Genomic DNA, 22,478 nt, shown 5'->3' on the forward strand with positions numbered 1-22,478 from the left:
TAAGCTCAGAATGTGCTGAGTGTGAGTGTGCTCTGCCTTTGAGTTGTGTGCCCTGCCTCCGCTTACTATACACTCATAAAATACGCAGGAGCTTGGTAGAGAATAGCTGCCCTGTCGAGTAGCTTGCTCTGTCAGCCTTAGTTCTCAGTGCGGGATTGAACGGTGAGGACAATGCGGGTAACAAGCTCATACATGTGCCTACGATTAGAGCTGTGGTGAGTGCCTTCTTACTCCACAGCTTGACTTACAGATGTTGTGAAATGTTGCTGTCTTAACCCACCTGTCTGTCTTGTAGGAGCAAGTGGTGATGAACTTGGACAGCAGGCTTCTGGTCTTCCCTTTGTATATCTGCTGTAACTTCCTGTACATATCACCAGAAAAAAGAACTGAAAGTCACCGTCACCCAGAAAACCCAGGAAACTGAAGGAAGCACTCCGTGGGAAGTGGAGCACTCTGAAAACTGTCAAGGGCAGCTTTAACGTGACAGCCTCCTGCGTTCATGTCCACGGTGACTAACAGTGCTGGGCCCTATGGACTTCGTGGACGCTGCAGGGGATGTCCTCACCTGCATCACATCTCTATGCACATGTGAAAACGTATTGTGAGACTAAGACAGTACCTGTCAAACCATGTGTGTTAAAAGGATATCAACTCTCGCTTTAATTTAGTAGCTGTAGAAAATTGCTTTAGGTAAATTTCTCATTTCTTTGCAACAAAATATAGATTGAAGTTTGAGCTTGAATTACCTGCCCGATGTAAGTGAGCTTCACCTTTTCATCTGTAAATTTGTTCTGCTTTGTTAAGAGAATGCTAAGGGCATAGCTTGAATGGCCAGTTATAAATGCTCTTTCAGCTGGTGCCTTTAGCGCCTCCTTTAGGTTTTCAGTTGCTTGTTGAGACTTCTGCCAAGTCTGAGACCTTCCAGTCTCGCCTGCCGCTTTCCCATCAGAGCCTCTCGTGGTTTGGGAGGCTAGGCTTAGGAAGTTTCTGTTTCAGTTTGGTTTGTTTTTGTTTTTAATCTAAATTCGGGCATTTTTCATATTTTTTAAACTTTAACTTTCCTACAATTTTAAATGACAACAACAACAATCAGCTTTAGGACTTGAAATAAACTTGAATAAGGGAAATCGGTTTGATTCGAGGATATTCCTTCGCCTTATGTGCGCGGTCTTGTCTGACTTTCTGTGTTCTGTTCTGAGTTATTTATGTAGAATACTGCATTTTCAAACATCTCGTGTTCTCTGGTCGTTGGAATTTATGTTCAAATTTTAGTTGGGAATCTTGTTTCCTACTTAAGCTCAGGACTTTCTACCCTCTGAACTGAGTGCCTTTGAGTCACACATGCAGATGGATTCGTGGTGGATCTACAGGAGGAGCTGGGACAAAGCCTTCGTGCTAGAACAACTTTTTGTCAAGAATGAGATGTGTGCTGTCATCATTTGTATACGTTGGTTCTTTGTGTTTATTGCTATTTTGAAAATAGCCACTCTCATTTTCCTCCAGTCAGAGTAAGTGCTTTTGTGGTTGATGTATGTTTTTAGTAGTTTTTTTAAATTGGAATCATTTTTATGTATCTGTTCAAATAAAATGATCATTTGGAAAAGGAATACGCTCCTGTTTTAAGGTGGACTCGAAAACCTCACCTGAAACGAGAATTCTCTTTTCCTCTTAAAGTTCAGTTTTTTTTTTCCCAAGTATTTGGTTCTTTGTGTTTATTTTGTTTTAAAGCAGAATTCTGTTAGAGATTAAGAGAAAAAAACAACTGAACTGGAAGACTGGATCGCAGTGGCTTCTTAGAGAAGCCTTGCTGGGCAGAGGGCGCAAGGCAGGCTCACTGTGGGGTCTGCGGGAAGGTCACCTGGGTCAGTGGAGCTAGCAGCTTCAGATTTAGTCGCTTGGTTTTTATTTATTTTTGTTTTGTTTTTCAAGACAGGGTTTCTCTGTGTGGCAATCCTGGCTGACCTGGAGCTTATTTTGTAGACCAGGCTGGCCTTGAACTCAAAGAGCTCTGCCTCTGCCTCCCGAGTGCTGGGTTTGAAGTTGTGTTCCACCACCGCCCAGCTTGACTGTTTCTAAAAAACAAGTGAACAGCGAACTAAAACATAGACAACAAAAAAGGCTGAGCTCTCCCTCGGGTGGCAGACAGGCTGAGCGCTGAGGATCACAAGTGCCTGCTCCCACCTGCTTCTAGCTCTGACTTTCTGGCGGTCTTTCTTTCCCAGTAATATGCTATTACGATCACAAATTGTCCTTGTTTTTTCAAAATTTAACTACTTTGAATGCCTTATCCCTCCCAGAATTGCAGTGTGAAGACTTCTAAAGCAGTGGCTGGGTCAGTGACAGGCTACGCTTGCACACACCTGGCTGTGACTTCTCCCGCTGCAGTTTGTTCTCTTTCAGCCGCATAAGGGATCCTTTTTCTTTACATGTTGAGAAAACAGCCTGGCGGTGGGCGCACGCCTTTAATCCCAGTGCTCAGGAGTTCAAGACCAGCCTGGTCTACAGAGCAAGTTCCAGGACAGCCAGGACTACACAGAGAAACCCGTCTCAAAAACAAAACAAACAGCATACACCTGTAATCCTAGCACACAAGAGGCTGAGGCAGGAGGATCAGAAGATTGTGGACAGCCTGGGCTACATTGCAAGACCCTTCTTTAAAACAAAACAAACAAAAAATTATACTCAAATATGTTTTTATACATCTTGGGAACTAAAGTGTGAATATATCAACAAGGAAGATTACTTCCTTTTGCTGGTCAGGTTGTAAGCGGTTTCAGGTGACGAGGGGAGGCCACCACGGGTGAGGTTTTGCCCGTGCCAGCTCTTGCTGTGTATATGTAGCCTCTGCCAAGTTCTGTTATGATTTTGTTTTCTATTAACTGTTAAATAACTGGTTATTTATTCAGTAAAGAAGAAAATATATTGTGGTTTAATACTAAATTATTATTTTTTGTTCATTTGTTTTTCAAGACAGGGTTTCTCTGTGTAACAGCTCTGGCTGTCCTGGAACTAGCTCTTATAGACCAGGCTGGTCTTGAACTCAGAGATCTGCCAGCCTCTGCCTCCCAAGTGTGGAGATGAAAAGTGTGCTCCACCACTGCCCAGCGCATTTTTCTTTTTCCAATCCATCCCTGTATTATTCCAAAATGTCCTCTGAAGAAACCCAAGTCTACTTCTCTCTCATCCCTGAAGCTCTGCAGAGGCTCCACGTATGCCCTCAGGTAGCTGTGGGTCCCACCTCTACTTGTCTTTCTCACCTCCTGCCCTTACCCTGCAGTGATCAGAGACCTCTCCTCCAGCACATACTTCCCCTTGTCTTCTGGCTGATTTCTGCTTACGTCATTTCCTTCCGGAAGCTCTTCTCCACGATCTTTCCCCTCAGCAGCGGGCAGGTGGTTGCCATTCTGCCTTCCTGCTGTCGTGTTCCACGTGACACACTTCTGCAGCACTTCCTTTTCTGTATCCCTCAGACTTACCAGCCACTCAAACTCGTGCCTTCTTTTACTGTTGAGTCCTGTGATAAATAGGTATGCAGTAAGTGTGATTAGTACGACTGATCATTGTGACATTTTATTCTCTGGTGTTGCCACATTAGTGCATTGCTGAGGCCACAGTCCTTACAGTTGAGCCCTAGAGTGTCAGTGAACTCTATTTCTCATGCGCATTCACACACAGTCCCAAACTCACTTCCCCAACCACTTCTTTTCATTTTTTAAAGGTTGATATTTGTGTATGAATGTTTTCCCTGTGTTGCACCGTGTGCGCCTGATGTAAGGCGTTGATCTCCTGGACCTGGAGTCATGGATGATTGTGAATCACCATATGGCTGAACCAGGACCTCTGGAAGAGCAGTCAGTGCTCTTAACCACTGAGACATCTCTCCAGCCCTTTAAAGACTGTCAAGATAGGCCAGTGTCCCCTGCTCTAGTCATCCCTGGGCCACAGACCAGATGACACACAGATCACCTTCTGAGATGATTCAAAACTAGCTGTCTGTTGCATGACTTTGGGGAAACAGAATGGTTAGCGTTGCTTGTTACTGTTAGTGTTGATTGCTAGCTACCTTGATGGGGTTTAGAATCACCGTGGCGACAAACCAGAGCTTATCTCTTTAAAGTTATTTTAGATTTATTTATTTATTTATTATGTAAACAACATTCCTTCCATGTATGCTTGTAGGCCAGAAGAGGGCACCAGATCTCACTCTAGATGGCTGTGAGCCACCATGTGGTTGCTGGGAATTGAACTCAGGACCTCTGGAAGAACAGTCAGTGCTTTTAACCTCTGAGCCATCTCTCCAGCCCGAGAGCTTATCTCTTTATGAGGGATTACATCTATATAAGGTTGAGGTGTGGGGGATGATCTATATATGAGTCAGGGTCTTGGACTGCACACAAGGAGAAAAGCTGAACACAAGCATCCATCACTCTCTGCTTCCTGACTACAGATATGGCCTGTAACCAGCCACCTCAAGATCCCGCTGCTATTCATTACCTGCCAAGATGAGCTCTTCTGTGAGCCAGAACAAACCCTTTCTTCTTTAAGTTGCTTTTGCTAGGATTTTGTCACAGCAGCAACAACAAAAATAACTACTGCAGACATGATCTGAGCAAACGTCAGTTCAGCCCAGATGCGGCACTGACAAGTTATAAGAACTAGTTAAGTTATAAGTTAAGTTATAAGAACTAGTTAGGAACTAGCCTAAGCTATAGGCCAAGCTTTCCTAATTTATTAGAAGTCTCCGTGTCATTATTTGGGAGCTGATGGAACAGAAAAAGACTCATTACAAACCCCAGTGGGTTGACTGGGGTTAATTACAGAAACATGACAGCTTATGAAAGGTCTGCATCCCTGGAGATCCCTGCACAACTCATAAGCAGCGCTCAGGAGACTAAGGAGGATTGTCTCCAGTTCAAAGACAACCTGAGTGCCAGGCAGTGGTGGCACACGCCTTTAATCCCAGCACTCGGGAGGCAGAGACAGGCGGATCTCTGTGAGTTCAAGGCCAACCTGGTCTACAAGAGCTAGTTCCAGGACAGGCTCCAAAGCTGCAGAGAAATCCTGTCTTGAAAATCAACAACAACAACAACAACAAAAAAGGGAAAACCTGAGCTACATACTAAGTTCCAGTCAGCCCGGGCTATGGAGTAAAGACAAGACACCCAGTTTAAAAAATAACACATTGCAATTCAACATCATAGCTGATGATGGGGTTGGATTTGCTTTCCTGGCAGAGCCCAAACTGCAACCCAATAGGGACAGATAGGAAGGAGCCGAACTATACAAACAGCAAGCAGTGATCATGGGGCAGCAGCCAGGACTCAGGAGTCCTCACCAGACACGCAGTGTTAGAGCCTTACCTTGGACTTCCCAGCCTACAAAACTGCAAGTAACAAATTTCTGTCGTAAGTCACCTTTCCACAGCTGGATGGACTAAGGAAATTCCAAAGATGGCCTGTGTTATCACCTAAATGTCCCATCCCTTTGCAGTCTGTGTTTCAATCAAAGATGCTCAGAGTTAGTGTGCAGTGGGCAAGGATGGGTCAAGATTCTCTAAATCTTTTACTTAATTTTGTCAAATGCTTTTTCTACATTTTATTGGTATGGTTGTGGATTTTCTTTACCCTATTATACAGATTTTGGGTTTGGGTTTTTTTTGTTGTTTTGTTTTTTTGTTTTTGTTTTTGTTTTCAGATGGAAAAAGATCAATGCAAGGAGCTCGCTAGTGCTCCTGTCCTGCTTGGGTATTTTATAGGGTTCCTTGTTGTGTTAATGGATTTGGTTTCCTGACCTTATTGTAGTGAATTGCCACAGACATTGGCCTAAAACCACAGAAACATGTTCTCCCCACAGTCCAAGGCCAGAAGTGCAGAGCCTGATTCAGTGCCTGAGACCGGGTGTCAGCAGAGCTTCGCTCTCTGCAGCTCTCCACGAAGAGCCCACTGCCCGTCCTTGCAGCTTCTGTTGCTGTCGTCATGGCGTCAGGCCCCTGCCTCTGAGGTCTCAGGACCTGCTCCCCATATCCCCCTTCCTCTGCTTTCCTGTAGATCGTCAGGAAGTCCTGGGTTGTTGAGGGCAGCCTCCTCATCTGCAGCATCCACAGGCTCTGAAGATGAGGGCCGGGCTTCTTTGCTGGTCTCTTTACGAATAAGCCATTCTCGCTCCTTCTCAGAACCCTGTCCCCATGGATTCTGATACACTGTGCTCCAGTAGTGTCTCCATACTTGACAACTGTGATTGGCTTCCTTGCAGACCGTTCCTCTTCTGTGTTAAGTCCACTTGCCCCCTGGGGCCACCCTTGGTCTCCCCACTTGGGGCCACCCTTGGACTCAGGACAATCTCCTGAACTCCTGTGATTCCTAAATCCCTCACCTATCTTCATTTCTAACTTCTTCCCCAGGTCTTGGGTTCTGTCTGTGTTTAGTCAAATGCCTGCCCCAAATGTCTATTTAGATGTCGTCATAGTTTTTTCTCTTTTTTTTTTATGTGGTGTGTGTGTGAGAGGGGGGGGGGAGGGAGGGGGGAGAGAAGGAGGGAAAGAGAGGGAGAAAGAGAGAGAGAGAAAGACAGAGAGAGAGAGAGAGAGAGACAGAGAGAGAGAGAGAGAGAGAGAGAGAGAGAGAGAGAGAGAGAGAGAGAGAGAGAGAGAGAAACAGAATCCTAACCATGTATCCCATGTATCTTTGGTTGGCCTAGAATTTGGTATGAAGACCAGGCTTGTCTGGAACTCATGAAGACCCACTTGTTTCTGATTCCAGAGTGCTGGGATGGAAGCATTTGCCACCATGCCTGGCTTTTGTTCAACTAATAAAACAGAATTCAGGTTTTCCCACAAGCTAAAGAATAATCAGGTTTTAGACTGGAGGAAGCGCACACAGAAAGAGCCCCCTGAAGTGACAGGGAGGCCGCAGCGCCCTTTCTTTGCCCTCTGTGTCTTCCATACGGACAGCTTCATGTCGTGAGTGTTGCAAACAGACCAACCCTTACTTTCTCAATAAGCATTGTCAAAAGGTATGTACTGAACTGGTGAGGTGGCTAAGCAGGTAAAGGTGTTGGCATGGCACCTGTATGCACATGTGTGTGCATGTGTGAGAAAACGTGTATTCACACCTTAATGCCTAGCACATAACACAGTGGGTAACCCTAACACTCAGGAACATTGTTCCCAGAAACCCTCCTGGATCAGATTAGGCGGAATGGCCTTTTACCCTTTCTAACACGCTGAACGTTATCTTCTCTTACCACATTATGAAAACATCCCGTATCTACGTCCATAGTTAAGACTACAAGCCTCTTAAGGCAGAGACCACGCTGTTCTTTTCTCCCTGATGCTGAAGTAGAGCAGTGTTCAAAAAACGTTTATTAAAAAAAAAAACAAAAAAAAAACGTTTATTAAACCAACTTCCATCATACTTCCCAACCATTTCTGAAAGTCTGAAGAGATTTCTTGAAGTGGTTTTAAAAGGCTCTAGCAGGCCCAAGCATGGCAAACATGGTGTTGACAGGTTTTGCCTCTTACCCCCCTCACCCTCACTAAAAACCGTTAGCTACATTCCTAAAGCCAGCCCCCAATGTCTGTTCCCTTATTTGGCCACTGACTCTTTCCTACAATCAGAATTCATTGTTTGATTAATATCCAATCAGGATTTATGAACTCAGCCTGAGACTTCACCTTTTTCTCCTTAAAACCCCCACCTGCAGAAACACCTGCTACTGTTGCTACTGCCTTTGCAGCCCCGGAGGCAACCCTCCTCCCAGGGTAATAAATCTTTGGGCTGAGAATTTGGTGTCTGGGTGTGTCCTGTATGAACTGCAGGGTGGGGGCAGGGGCGTTGTCCTTGATGATCTGTAACTACCACTTTGCTTTTCTCCCACACCTCCAATGCACAGTCTTTAGCTTCCTCCAATTCCCCTATCTTCATATGGACAGTGACTTCAGCTGTTAGTAGTGTTTATCCCTAAATCCTCCTTCTCAAAGACCGAGACTCCTAATCCTTTAAACCCTCTCTTCTGTACCTTGACACACATTATGTCATAATTTCAATATGGAATCAGGTCTCATGGTGGAAATTTTAGTTTAGTTGGGAACAGCTATTAAGAAGGCTGCATCAAAATCTGGTTTTTTTCTTCTTTTTTTTTTTTTTTACATGATGACTAATGGGCCAAGTGTTTGCAAACTAAAACTAGCCTACCCCCAGCTTTTTGTTCTGAAAGCCGGCCCTCAGTCTTTGACTGGCAAGACTGGCAAAAAGCACTGGTTCTGGCAGCAGAGGCTCCAGACTTAGCACATTCATGATTTACTGCAATAGGCCCCATCTTTATAGAGCAAAGGAGCCATTTTCCTTATTTTTGTGCATCATAAGGTTTGAAGGTTATGGAAGTTTCTGGAGGGTTGAGGAAATAGAACGGGATATTAGAGCCTTTTACGCATGAAAGACCATAGCTGGGACTAGGAGACGGCAGAGTACAGGGGTGTAAGAGCACTTGCTCATTTTCTCAACACATACTGTCAGGAAGCTCCTAACTGCCAGCTCCAAGGGATACAAGCCTTCTAGCCTCAGGAGACACCTACCTACATATAAAAATAAAACAACAATAAAACTTCTTAAAACCGCCACAGTAGTTTAGGACACAACCTCAATGTTGTCATCTGAGAAAACAAAGCTGACTGAGACCTTTGGTGTATTGTTTCTTTTGAGAGTTATGAGCAAAAGTAGCTATGGGTTTCTACAGGGTTGTTCATGCCATTTAGAAGTTCCAACACTTGGGGAGGCAAAAGGCAGGCGAATCTCTGTTGAGACTAGCCTGGTATACACAGCAAGTTCCAGGAAAAGGAAAACGACACAGTGAAACCTATCTCCCTCAAAAAAAATCAACAAAAAAGAATTAGTGTGATGTATTTTTTTTGTTTGGTTGGTTTTGTTTTTCGAGACAGGGTTTCTCTGTAGTTTGGGGGCCTGTTCTGGAACTAACTCTTGTAGACCAGGCTGGCCTCGAACTCACAGACACTGGCCGGCCTCTGAGGCCTCCCAAGTGCTGGGATTAAAGGCCTGTGCCACCACCGCCCGGCTTGGCTTGATGTATTCTACACGTATGGAGAACCGCTGGGGAAACGGAAGAGAACTGCACTGAGTGTTGGGATACGCAGTTAGGTGAGTTCTCCAGGAGGACAAAGGGGGAAATCACGACCAAAAACAACAACAACAAACGAACTTGAAGAAACAGAAGTGCCTGTCAGTTCCTCCTGGAACTTCGGGCCCTAGAGTTGCATCCAGAGCAAGACTCAACGCCGTCGGCTTGCTGGAGCATCCGGAACCCTCGCAGCGCGTCCCCGCAGGTTTCCAGTCGGTGGGCAGACGCAACTTCCGGCTACTCAGGAAGTTGTGGAGTTGTTTCCGGGGCGGTCGGAGGAGTAGGACTCCGATGGGTCGTAGCCGTAGCCGCTCCCCGCGGAGGGGTGAGTCCTTTGTGCGGCTCGGGATGGTGACAGGCGCTGTCTGCGTCCTCAGCCCGGAGGGACCGAGAGAGTGCGGGATGGGGCGAGGCCGGGGCCCTCAAATGGAGTTCCACAGTTCCTTGGCTTAGCTTCTGGGTGACCGTGCATAAATCTGCCCATCTTCTCTTTAGTTCAGTTCCCGTAATCATCGTGGGTAACTTTACCTTGAAGAGTTGGTGAGAACTAACGTGATTGCCCTGGCTCATAAATGCTTACTGGATGTTAGTGCCCCGCCCAGGCTATTAGTTGGAAGTGTTTAGCATTGGATACCGGGTAGCCTCGTGTCTTCTGTACGCCTGCCCTGCCCCGAAGGTACAGTACTGAGGCAGGTGTCAGGTGCGACACTGGAAAACTCAGAGTTTCTGTGCCCTTAGCCATGTTAAAGGAATAGAATTAGAGTGTCCGGACGTTTAGAACAAGACTCGTCTTCAACTGGCAAATACTCGATTTTCTTACCAGACAACCAGGACCTCAAGCAAATTGAGCCCTTGAAGTTCTGTAAATTTGCAACAGATAGTGGAGTTCCTTGGGGGGGAAAAATACCTATTTTGTAGCATTATCTTTTATTTTGACCAGTTCACTAATTAGTACAAGAAATGTTGGGAGGACCTCATATCCAACCATATTTTCAAAAAGCACAAAACTTTGTGTTAAAAGTATGCTTCATTAGATAATATAATTGAATAGTAAGCTATTCTATAAACAGAAATATGGGGTGATTCTAAACATATATACCACATTGCCTGACTTTAAGTGAGATTATGTGTTGAAGTGTTAGTAGTTTTGATATATTGGGTCAAAAAATGTTAATGTGATTTGTGGGCTTTTTTTACTGTGTGTGTGAGACGAAGAGAACGGAACCTAGTGCCTCTCACTTGCTAGGCAAATAGTTCTATTCCTGAGCAACACCCTTGCCCTTTTCTTCCACACAGGGCCTTAGGGAGCAGAGGTTAACCTTGAACGATGCTCTTTCTGCCTCTACTTCCCCAGTACTAGTGTTACAGGTGTGTGTTACTATGCCTAGGAATTACTTTTTGTTTTTTTTTTTTTGTTTGTTTGTTTTTATTTTTCATGACAGACAGGGTTTCTCTGTTATATAGCTGAGGCTCTTCTGGAACTCACACACTGGCCTTGAGCTCAGAGATCCACCTGCCTCTTCCTCCTGAGTACTGGGCACCATGCCCGGCTGACTTTTTTTTTTTTTTTTTCTTTTCTTCGAGACAGGGTTTCCCTGTAGTTTCTAGAGCCTGTCCTGAAACTAGCTCTTGTAGACCTGGCTGGTCTCGAACTCACAGAGATCCGCCTGCCTGTGCCTCCCGAGTGCTGGGATTAAAGGCGTGCGCTACCATCACCCGGCTCCGGCTGACTTTTTCTTTTTTAATTTTTCATCGTGACTACTTGAGGTGTTTGAGGTAACGTTTGGCTCTGCTATTTTTTGTATTTGTATTAGAGCGGAGGCGATCCCGGTCCACATCCCGGGATCGAGAAAGAAGGCGCCGAGAAAGGTCCAGGTCCCGGGAGAGGGATCGCAGAAGGAGCCGCTCAAGATCCCCACACCGAAGACGCTCCAGGTGAGTGTAGAGCAAACCAGAAGCTTGCCTACAAAGCTGCAGAGCACAAAGAGCCTGGGAGATGCCAATAACTTTGCTTTTATCACTTAGAAGGGAACTTCCAGTTTTAAGGAATGACAGAGTTAAATCACACTTTATTCTATACTCTAGGCAAATGGCTTAATTATCATTCATAAAAATGTAGTCTTTAAAAGATGTATATCTTACTTTTATTTCCTATGTATGGGTGTTTTGCCTTTGTGTATGTCTGTGTCTGGTACATCAGATCCCCTGAAACAAATTCCAGACGGTTGTGAGCTGTGGGGTAGGTGCTAGCAGCTAGCTCCTCTAGAAGTGCAGCTAGGGATCTAAACCACTGAGCCATCTCTCCAGTCCGGTCGAGTTGTCTTTAAGAGCAATGGGGGGGAGGGGGGGATAATGAATGAAAACCATTTAGCATGGTGCTTGGTAGCATAAGAAATTTGAGTATGTAATCAAGAACAGGTAACCTTAGCAGGGTGGTAGATGTGGACTCTTCAAAAATGTCAGTAGCTGTTTAGGAGGACATGTGTAATTGCTAGAAACCTAAGCCTTTTTTTCGCTTTTTTTATTAATTTGAAGGGGGTGTGGGGGTGGGCATGTGGACATTAAAGGACAATTTGGAAGTCTTTCTCCTCCTTCCGCTGCATTGGTCCTTGGAATCCTCCCAGGTTGTCAAACACTTTTACCTCCAGAACCATCTCACCAATTCCGTCACAAACTTTCTTAAAAATATTTTTAATTTGTGTGTGTAGGAGAGAGAGAGCTCACGCTCATATATACACACCTGCATGTGTTTTACATGTACCACATGCATGTCTGTTAAGTGCCCATGGAGGCTAGAGGGTGTCAGATCCCAGGAACTGCAGTTACAGGTGACTGGGACCCAACCTGAGGCCTCTGCAAAAGCAGTACTCGCCCTTAACCACTGATCCATCTCTCTGGCCCCTCTTAGAGATTTTGAAGGTAGATTTTCTGTCTGGTGGCGCATTTCTGACCTTGGTTGTACTGATAAAGCTCCTCTTTCAACCATCAGAGCCCAGGAAGTCCCGTCTGCCCTCAGAATGGACTCTGGTTTCTCTGGTCTGGCTTTGTCCAGCCTTTACCTGTTGGGCTCATGAGTAACTGTGCAAATCAACAGAATTTCCTGGTATGTGTTTAACACTTTTACTTGATAAATATTAGGTCTCCAAGGCGTCATAGATCCACATCTCCTTCCCCTTCTCGACTGAAAGAAAGAAGAGATGACGAGAAGAAAGAAACTAAAGAAATAAAGAGCAAAGAACGTCAGATTACTGGTAATGCTACTGGATAAGCAGACTTGTTTAGATAGTTTCAGTCATTAAAAGTAAATTTGGGGACTGGGTGGTGGTGGTGCACGTCTTTAATCCTAGCACTGGGCAGGCAGAGGCAGACAGATCTCTGTGAGTTTGAGGCCAACCTGGTCTACAGAGTGAACTCCAGGACAGCCAGGGCTGCACAGAGAAACCCTGTCTTAAAAAAAAAAGTGTAATTTTGTACATGTAAATATTAATCTTTTATAGGGTTCATTTTGTTTTATCTTGAAGTTTTATTTTAATTATTCATTACTGAATTTCTAGTGTGTGTTGGTTCTGTGTTAGGAAAGATATTTTTAAAAACATAAAAAATTGTATTTGGGGAAAATCTTCAAAACTTGATGGGGTCATATCTGATGTCAAAGACTCTGAGAGCACATGGTGGACATTCTGGCGTGTCAGAGTTAATAGGGAGCTTTCTTTTTTTCCTTCCTTCCTTCCTTCCTTCCTTCCTTCCTTCCTTCCTTCCTTCCTTCCTTCCTTCCTTTGTTTTTGTTTTTGTTTTTGTTTTTTTGAGACAGGGTTTTCTGTAGCTTTGGAGACTGTCCTGGAGCTCACTCCTGTAGACCAGGCTGGCCTGGAACTCATAGGGATCTGCCTGCTTCTCCCTCCCAAGTGCTAGAATTAAAGGCGTGTGCCACCACTGCTCAGCTAGCAATTTTTCTTGTTCTTGATAGATTCCCCTTTTATATGTTCTGTGCTAATGGGCTGAAATGCTGCAAATCTGTTGATACTCTTTTCACTTACATAGATGTACGTCTCTGTGTGTCCACATATGTAGTGATAAGACCTCAAAAACTTTTTTTCCCCCAGAGGAAGATTTGGAGGGTAAAACAGAGGAAGAAATAGAAATGATGAAATTAATGGGATTTGCCTCTTTTGACTCCACAAAAGTAAGTAAAAGACGGAACCGTTACGTGTTCTTGGCTGTCTGTCCTCACACCTCTCCTGGGTTTCCACATTCTTTGGCTGTCACTCATAACTTCTTCCATAGCGTCTCTTGCTGTGGAGTTTCTGAGGGGTTTGAGCACATACAGAGGCATGCTAAGCTACATTCTCTCCAGCCCAGAGGATATCAGTTTTCAGGGCAGAGAGCGGTGAGAGACAAGAAGCAGCTCTGGAGCTGTTCAAGTCTGAGGACACAAGGTGCATGGTGGGAACTTCATAGCTGCTAGTGACCGCCTGGTGCTGGGCTCTGGGGCAGACGCAGAGGGGTCCTTTGCCCTTAACCGAGTTAAATGATTAGAACCTGTAGATGTTTTAGCAAGGGATTTTTGCTCTTTTTAAGCAGGGTTTCACTGTGTAGCATGGATAGACTGGCCTTAAACTTGAAATCCTGCCTTAGTAACCTAGTTCCCAGATTAAGAAGCAAAGATTTTAGTCCACAATCACTTTTTTTTTTTTTTTTTGAGAAAAGATACCACTTAACCAGGCTGCCCTCAAACTTGTTATACAGTTGCGGAAGACCTTGAACTTCTGATTCTCTTGCATCTACATCCCAAGTGGTGAGATTTACAGACAGGCACCGCCATGCCCAGCTTATGTGTCTTTAGTCCACTCATCTGTTGATGGCCCTCTGAGCTGGTTCTGTTTCCTGGCTACTGTGAGTAGTGTAGCTGTGGACATAGATGTATTGGTATCTCTGTGATGGGAAGAACTTGGAACTCATTGCTTGGTAGTGGTTTTGTTTTTAGTGGTTTGGGAACCCTCCATACAGACTTACAGAGTACCAGTTTACACTCCCACTAGCAGTGATGAAGGGTTCCTTTTGCCTATATTCTTGTCAATATTGATTTTTGTTGCACGAGTTCTAATTGGTCTTAATAATAATAAAAACCTGGGAGCCAGATATCAGGGGAAATGCTGAAAGATCAGATAGACAAAGGAGCAAGCCACAGCCAACTCTTACCTTACTAACTCCCCAGCCAAAAAGGGGGCTGAGCTCCTGTCTCCTTCCTCTCTGCCCAGCCATATAACTTCCTGTCTGTCTGTCTGTACAGACCTCCAGACCTCTATGGTTAACTATTGGCTAGCTCTGCCCTCTGATTGTCAGGCAAGCTTTGTTAGAGCACAAAGTATCAACAGATTGTTGTTTGCTTTATTTATTTTCAATTGATTTGGGGTTTTTTCTTTGAATGTTTATGAGTGTTTTGACTGTGGGTGTGGCTTGCACTGCATGCATGCCTGGTGCCTGAAGATGCTAAAAGTACATGCCAGATCCCCTGGGACTGGAGCATAGACTGCTTGGATCTGCATGTGGGTGCTGAGGACCAAACTGGGGTCCTCTGAAGAACAGTAAGTGCTCTTATCTGCTGAGCCACCTCTCCAGTCCTTGCCATTTGGTGTTGTTTTGTTGTTGTTGTTTGTTTTATTGATTTTTATTGAGCGCTACATTTTTCTCTGCTCCTCTCCTTTCCTCTCCCATCCCCTTAAATCCTCCCCCAAGGTCCCCATGCTCCCAATTTACTCAGGAGATCTTGTCTTTTTCTACTTTCTACTTCCCATGTAGATTAGATCTATGTAAGTCTCTCTTAGAGTCCTCATTGTTGTCTAAGTTCTCTGGGATTGTGATTTGTGGTCTGGTTTTCTTGCCACTTGGTTTTTAATAATAGTTATTTTTTACTAGGGTAAGATATAGTTTTAATTTATATTTCCCTGATAATTAAACATAAATGTTTATTGGTCATTTGTGTATTTTCTTTTGGGAACTGTCTTATTCAGCTCATTAACTCATTTATTGATTTACATGTTTTTTTCTTTGTTGTTTGGTGTTGAATTGTTACAGTCCTGTGTATACTGTCGATGTGAATTCTCTGCTTCATGTGTAGCTGGCAAGGGTTCTTGTTTCTCCCCTCTGTCGGCCGTCTCTTCAGCCTGCTGATAGTTTCCTCCACCACAGAGCTTTCTTATATGTATCCCCTTCTGCCAGTGTCTTGGAGTTGTTTCCTATGCTGCTAGAGTCCTTTTCTGACTTCTCCTGTAACTGTATCTTAACATTTTCCTCTCTACACTCTTGTTCTTGTGGTGGTTTTGTAAACCCCATTTTGGAATTTAACACTATTAACATCTCAGCTTCTTGTCTTTGAATTTGCCAAATCCTCTTATCTGTATTGGTGGGCATTGTCGATTGAGACAGTCATGACCCTCCTGCTCCAGTCTCCCGAGCACTAGAATTCCGGGTACCTAGCTCAAGTCCTCTTTCTTTTATTCAGAGTATTTTATAATATGTATTTCATTATGAATATGCATCTAACAAATAACAATGCTTACAGAGTGAAGTAATCACAGTTCTTAGAGTAGTAGTGATGGAGCTTGGCTTTTGGTCTTGTTGTTTCCTGGTTCATGTTTGTAATTTCTGAATGGTTTTAAAGGTCTCATTCATGACACTGCCTTTCTGTAGTCAGAAGAGGCTTGCTTACAAAGGGAACACTAAGTAAGCATTCTGTTTGTTTGTTTGCTTGCTTTGTTTTTTTCGAGACAGGGTTTCTCAATACCTATGGAGCCTGTCCTGGAACTTGCTCTGTAGACCAGACTGGCCTCGATCTCACAGAGATCCTCCTGCCTCTGCCTGCGGAGGAGATCCACCACCACCTGCCTAAGTAAACACTCTTAGATGCTACAAAATGCAGTGTAGTATGATACAGGAGCAGCTGGGATCAGGGCTCTTCTTTGGTCTGATTTGGCTTGTGCGTGATAGGTCATTTAGGCACCAATGAGCCACTGCCCGGCCCAGCCATACATGGTTATTTTCTTTTTCTTTTATATATGTATTTTATGTAAATTGGTATGAAGGTATCAGATCTCTTGGAAATGGAATACATGGTTATTTTCTTTTTCTTTTATATATGTATTTTATGTAAATTGGTATGAAGGTATCAGATCTCTTGGAAATGGAATTACAGGCAGTTGGGCTCTGCCATGTGAGTGCTGAGAATTGAACCGAGGTCCTCTGAAAGAAAAGCCAGTGCTCTTCGCCGCTGAGCTGTCTCTCTAGCCCACATGGTTATTTTCTGATGACTCCATGTAGATGTTAATTTCGTTTATGTGCAGTTGGCTTCATGTCTGTCAGTTAAAGTCCCTGGGCTCATTCATTTTCCTTTCTATTAAGCATTTACAGTTTACTTATTTTTACTAGTGGCTAATTTTCTCTCCCAACATGTAATGCATGAGAATAGAGTTGGTAATAATGCAGCTCTCCAGAAACTTCCAAAGAATGAGTGAGCCTCTGGAGACTGAACTCAGTGAAAAGTCAGCATAATGCTCCTTTGTGAGGCTAGTCCTCCAGGTCTTGTCTGCTGCCTGCTCTTAGGAACTCAAGTGGTAACAACCCTCAGTAGTTTTCTTCCGTATCGCAGATCCTCCCTGGAAATTTCAATAGAAAATCAGTCCAGACTGGGGCTTAGGAGACTCAGTTGGCAAAGCCCTGACTGTAAGTGTAAGGCTGTGAGTTTGGACCCAGCGCCTACAAACTGCCAGGTCTGGTGGTGCACCTCTACAAGCCCACCAGTGGGACAGGGCAGACACAAATGGGAGGTGGATGCCTAGAGCTTGGTGGCCAGCCACTCCAGCTGATTCACAAGTTCCCGTGCGAGATCCTATCCCAAGTAAGATGGGAGGCTGGCGAGATGGCTTGGTGATGTGTCTGCTTGTGAACGGCATACATGCTAAAGATAAGTGTAAAAAAATTTAAGGGCCTGGCATGGTGGGTCTTTAATCCAGCACTCGGAGACAGAGGCAGGTGAATCTTTGTGAGTTAGGGACCAGCCTGGTCTACAGAGTGAGTTCCAGGACAACCAAGGCGGTTACACAGAGAAACCCTGTCTTAAAAAAACTTTTTTTTCCTGTAGTTTTTCTAGACAGAATTTCTCTGTAGCTTTGGGGCCTGTCCTGTAACTCACTCTGTAGACCAGGCTGGCCTGAAACTCACAGAGATCCGCCTGCACCTGCCTCCCTAGTGCTGGGATTAAAGGTGTGTGCTACCACTGCCTGGCGAATATGAGAACTTTTTTCTCATTTCAAAAGATTCGTTTTTTTTTTCATTTTAATTTTTATTTGCATTGGATCCCCTGGAACTAGAGTTACAGACAGCTGTGAGCTGCCATGTGGTGCTGGGTTCTTTGGAAGAGCAGCCAGTGTTCTTAACCACTGTGCCATCTCTCTGGCCCTCAAAAGAAGTTAGAATCTGCTTCTTTTTTCCAACATACCTTGTACATCACGTGAAAACTGCAAATGCTTTTCGTTTTTGTTTTTTGTGGTGCTGAGGATAGTGCATGCTAGGTAAGCACCCTACCACTAAGGACACCCAGCCCCAAATGTTTGTTTTTTAGAATACTGTATTGATTCTTAGGTGTGAACAGGGTTCATGGGATGTCCTCTAGGGCTATCTGTCCTCCATTGGGCCTTTCCCTTGAGTGGCTCTTATCATTCAAAATGTACCCACAGGATCCCCCTCTGTGATCCAGATATTTAATATGGCCTTTCTGTTTCTCTCCAGGGGAAGAAGGTAGATGGTTCTGTAAATGCCTATGCCATAAACGTGTCTCAGAAGAGGAAATACAGGTATGCATGGTCCCTGTGTCATGTCTGTGCTTGACCTCAAATCAGTTTCATATTTGGAAGAGAATTGTTACAGGATAATTGTGTATATTTAGGAAATGCTGAACTTTTCCATACTGTTTGTACATGTGTGCTTGCTTGTTTACTTGTGTGTGTGTGTGTCCCCATTTTTTGAGACATAGCTAAAGATAACCATAACCCAATCCTTGGGCCGCCCAAATGTTGGGATTACAGACCTGTGCCACCAAGACTCGCTGCTGTGAGATATTCTGCCTTTGTGTTTGGATTCGGATGGATTGAAACTTCCCTCCTATACACATGTGAGCAGGTAGCTCTGCCTGCCATTGCCCTGAGGCGGGCTCTTCAAACCAGAAGCTCATAGTTCTGATTAGACTGGGCAGTGAGCTCTCTCTGTCCTCTCATTGCTGGGGTTATAGGCACACACATCCATGCCTAGCATTTTTTATTTTACATATTTGGAAGTCAAATGCTCTTACCAACTAACCTGTCCCTTAGCCCTGCTTTTGAGCATAGGGTCTATATGTATCCCAGGTGGGGCTTGAACTTGCAACCCTTGCATCCTACCCTTGCAGTACTGATGGCTATAAACACACACCATCACACCCAGATGAAATGTTTTAAAAGGTGTTAGTTTGAATTCTTGAAGTATGTTTTTATTATATTTTAAAAATAAGATCCAAATTTTTAAAAATTACTTTTCTCTTTTATCATAGGCAGTACATGAATCGGAAAGGCGGATTCAACAGACCTCTGGATTTTATTGCATAAGACTTGAGGTGTTGGAGGATTTCCTCCCGCTCATCTGGGTCAGAGAGTATTTTATATTTTGTATTTCATACACCTCAAGACAGGATCTTGGTTCTTCCCTCTTGTAAAGTAAGATGGTCTTATTTATGACACCAGTGTGCCTGCTGTCCTCAGGGGGTAGCGCACTTGACGCGGTGTCCTGCAGTGCTCACAGCCCGTTTGTCTTGCTCCTTTGAGTCTGTATGTGCTTTCTTCCTGGATGCTTGTTAGGAGTTCTTAAGAACTGAAAGTGACTTAGATGTGAGTTTCTTCAATAAAACAGTATTTCTACCCATTTTAATTTATTTGACAAGTATCTTTATTGCTAGATTAAAGAGTCTCCCTGAACATTTTGTTTTTCCACACATAGATTCCTTTTGTTTTGAGACAAGGTCTTGCTTTGTAATCCAGGCTAGCCTTGAACCTGAGACAGTCTCCCTGCCTCTGTCTCCTTGTTGGTGGGACTGTAGATGTCACCACGCAGGTTTAGATTTAGCTGTCTGGAGTCTTGGTAGCTTAAAAACCAGAAGAAGGAAAGAATATAGCTTTGGATTTTTATATATTCTGCATTTCTTCCCAAAATATCGTTTACTATGTTCCCTCAGTAACAACGGCAAACATGCTTGCTATAAAAATACTTAGGAGAACCCAACAGAAAAGAAAAGCCGAAAACCCCCTGCAGTTCTACTGTGGAAACTTAGCTGTGAGTCTTTTCAGGCTCCCCTGGAAGCACCTTTCTTATCCCCACCCATGAACTAATATAAAATGTGCATTCAGCCCTCCTGTAACCCTTGCCTCCTTTACTCTTGATAGTTTTACGCTCATCTTGTTTAGATAATGGCATCCTGTGGCTTTTTAGTTGTATCATAGTTGATCAACCTTTTTTGATGACTTGAGATGGGTATCTAGTAGCAGGTTGCATGTCCACTTAGAGACAGCCCATAAGTGCATAAACATGAAGTTGGCTGTGTGTCTGCTTGGCAAAGCCTTCCCTGGTGGTGCATCTACAGTCCCCTCCTGTATTGCAGCCCCCGCTAATGATAGCTTCAGATTATTTCCACTCTTTGCAGTTTTAGACAGTTCTGTAATTACACTTGGGTCTCATGATGTTGTATTTCTTTGGCTGTATCTTTAATGTCCTTACTAATGTTTTGGCTAGCTTATAGAGTAAGGAGTTTTGTTGGGCATTTTCCTGGTATATATCATTCTGCTTTTTTATCCACTCTTTCCATGTCTGCCTTTTTTTGCTGGTTTCTTTCTTTCCCCAAGTAGTCCCCCCTCCGCTTTTATGTGATGCATAACTCTAGTGCCTTCTCTCCTCTCTACCTCTCAAGTCCTCCCTCCACTTTCATGTGATGCATATTCCACTGCTTTCTCTTCTCTCTACCTCTCAAGTTCTTTCTCCCTTTTCATGGCCCCCTTTATTCATTCATGGCTCCAGTCACATGTATGTAAACATGTACTTAAATTTAAATCTAGATTTCATGTATGAGAGAAAACATGCAATATTTCTGTTTGTCTAGCGTATTTCACTTAGCTTAATGATCTCCATTTCCGTTTGGTTAGATTTTGAAATCTGAGAGATGGCAGTGTTGGTTAGAACTCTTTCCTCTACAAGGCTGCTGTCACCCAGCAGCCTTTGTTGAGATCTTCTGTTTTCAAGTACCTGTGTGTTGGCATGCCAAGGCTTTGTCCCTTGACCCTCTCCCTGCACTCCATATGGCTTTAAATGTCTGCCACATGCTATGTATGTCATGTTGGACCTCCGCTAAGCTGAAGTATTGTTTGTGCCTACAGCATTAAGCACCTCAAATGTGAAGCTAAACTGAGCCCTTACTTCCCTGCAGAGTCTTCCCTAAGACTGACTCCTCTATTTTAGTTGCTGGCCATTTCATTTTCTCCTTCGTTCAGACAAATTCTGGGGTCATCCTCATGCTCTCTGTCTGATTGACTGGAAAATCCCACTCTTGCCTGGACTGCTGCAGTAGTTCCAGATGAGCCCCCTCTCTTTGCTCTTGCTGGCTTCTTTACTCCCCACCCCGCAGCCGACATCACTGCATGCCCCCCCCCCCATTTTAGTGATAGTTAGAATAACGCCCACTTTGCTGCAGTCCCAGGCTCCTGTGGAATCTGCACTCACACCATAGCTCACTGCACTTGGATCTGTGGCTGGGGTCACTACCCACTCTTCTCTGGGTGTTTTCTCTCCTAGACGTGTTCATGTTGTCAGTGTGCTCAGTGTGCAGGCACCCATCCATCTTCACGTCTCGTCTTGAAGAAACCGTGAACTCTCTTAAAACTGTCAACTCTTAATGCTGCCACAGCTCACTAGCATGTGCTGTGTCTCTACATGTGTGCCTGTTGTGGGTGTTTCACGCACAGTTCCGTCTGGTTGCTTTCACTTGGCATCATCCTCATCGTGGCATGGATTGGTGTCCCTTTGTACAGCTGACTGGTGCTCCATTCTGAGCTTATAGCATGTTTTTGCTTATAGTTCAGCAACAGCAGATGGGCATTTAGGTTGCTTTTGCTTTTGTGAACAATGACCCACGGACACTAGTACGCTTTTGTATGAACACATTTTTGTTTATTTTTTGAGAACTTCCCTGGCAGTTCTGGAACTGGAACTCACAGAAGTCTTCCTGCCTCTACCTCCCCAGTGCTAGAATTAAAGGCATGTACCACAGCACCCAGCTGCAGTGAACACATTTTTATTCTCGGTTCCCTGGACAGTCTATGTAGAAGCAAAATTACTGGGTTATATAATAAGTCGTTTAAGCTTCTCCTTTCCCCTGCAGTAGGAGGTGCTACGCCTGCTCTCCAAGCCTGCTTCCAGAGCTTAGTGCAAACTTAGGTCCTCTGTGCTTTCCCCAGCTGGTCCTTCCCTTCTGAGAAACGGGCCTTGCCTTGTCTGCCAGCACAGCCCCGGTTCCATAGAGTGCCTGCTGTATTCCTCCTCTGATCTTTGTTTTTAACTACATAATATTTATTTTTGGAAAATATTTAAGACATTAAGTTAAATAGGACTGATTCTCTTTTTTAAAGTTACCGATTTTTAAGTTGTATTTATGTGTTTGTGCCTGCTTGTCTGTATGCGCATCATGTGCATGCAGAGACCAGAAGAGGCCATCAGATCGCCTGGAACGGAGTTACAGGTGGTTGTGAGCCACGCCCAGATCCTGTGCAGTACAGCAGTTGCTCTCCACCACCGAGTCTGCTTACTCTCCAGCCCCTAATGCCCTCGTACATATAAGCCACTGTTGCCTGCCCAGTCCTGAGTGCTGGGTTACAGGTGTGCTACACCACAACCTGCTTCTTTTTCTGTCTTTTCTTTTAACAAATAACATATAGAAGTAATTTTATAATTCAATTTATGTAATTAATTTAGAAACTTGTAGAGTTTTCTGTGCCTGTGTAAATTAATCTACCTTTAGCAAGCCCTGATGCCCTCCTCTGTGTGCTGTGCAATATGTATTACATATGGGTTTATATACATGTATGTGTGTATGTATGTGTTTAGAAGTTTTGAAGATTCTAATGTCATGATGAGAGAAGCCATGGCACTGAAGTGTTCACAGTGATTGCAAAGAAGGGGTTGATATTAAAGCAATAATGTCCTATTTGGATATTTACTCCTCCAAAAATGGAATCAGTTTCTCAAAAACTTAGAAGACAAAATTTATTTCAGAGTGA

At 44.1% G+C, this 22,478-nt stretch overlaps 2 protein-coding genes across 2 annotated transcripts in view; both read left to right on the top strand.

Moving 5' to 3' along the window:
* The window catches only part of Gmcl1 (germ cell-less 1, spermatogenesis associated), a 40,790-nt gene extending 39,183 nt beyond the window's left edge, over positions 1–1,607 (top strand). Inside the window, exon 14 of the mRNA XM_038320253.1 lies at positions 296–1,607. Coding sequence (XP_038176181.1) covers positions 296–424 — 129 coding nt within the window. The 3' untranslated portion in view covers positions 425–1,607. The remainder of the gene's footprint in view (positions 1–295) is intronic.
* Positions 1,608–9,375: 7,768 nt separating this feature from the next.
* Snrnp27 (small nuclear ribonucleoprotein U4/U6.U5 subunit 27) lies at positions 9,376–19,086 on the top strand. The gene is made up of 6 exons (XM_038320811.2): positions 9,376–9,457; positions 10,947–11,067; positions 12,271–12,383; positions 13,236–13,315; positions 17,917–17,981; positions 18,713–19,086. The coding sequence occupies exons 1-6, from the start codon at positions 9,424–9,426 to the stop codon at positions 18,765–18,767; spliced, it is 468 nt and encodes a 155-aa protein (XP_038176739.1). The 5' UTR covers positions 9,376–9,423; the 3' UTR covers positions 18,768–19,086.
* The last annotated feature ends 3,392 nt before the right edge of the window (positions 19,087–22,478 follow it).

This window comes from Arvicola amphibius, chromosome 2 (genome assembly GCF_903992535.2).
Source record: "Arvicola amphibius chromosome 2, mArvAmp1.2, whole genome shotgun sequence".
Lineage (NCBI taxonomy): Eukaryota > Metazoa > Chordata > Mammalia > Rodentia > Cricetidae > Arvicola > Arvicola amphibius.

Coding starts and splice junctions, on each gene's coding strand:
- Snrnp27 (XM_038320811.2), top strand. CDS start 9,424: ATGGGTCGTAGCCGTAGCCGCTCCCCGCGGAGGG. Junction 9,458..10,946: donor TAGCCGCTCCCCGCGGAGGG/GTGAGTCCTTTG, acceptor TATTTGTATTAG/AGCGGAGGCGATCCCGGTCC. Junction 13,316..17,916: donor CCTCTTTTGACTCCACAAAA/GTAAGTAAAAGA, acceptor GTTTCTCTCCAG/GGGAAGAAGGTAGATGGTTC.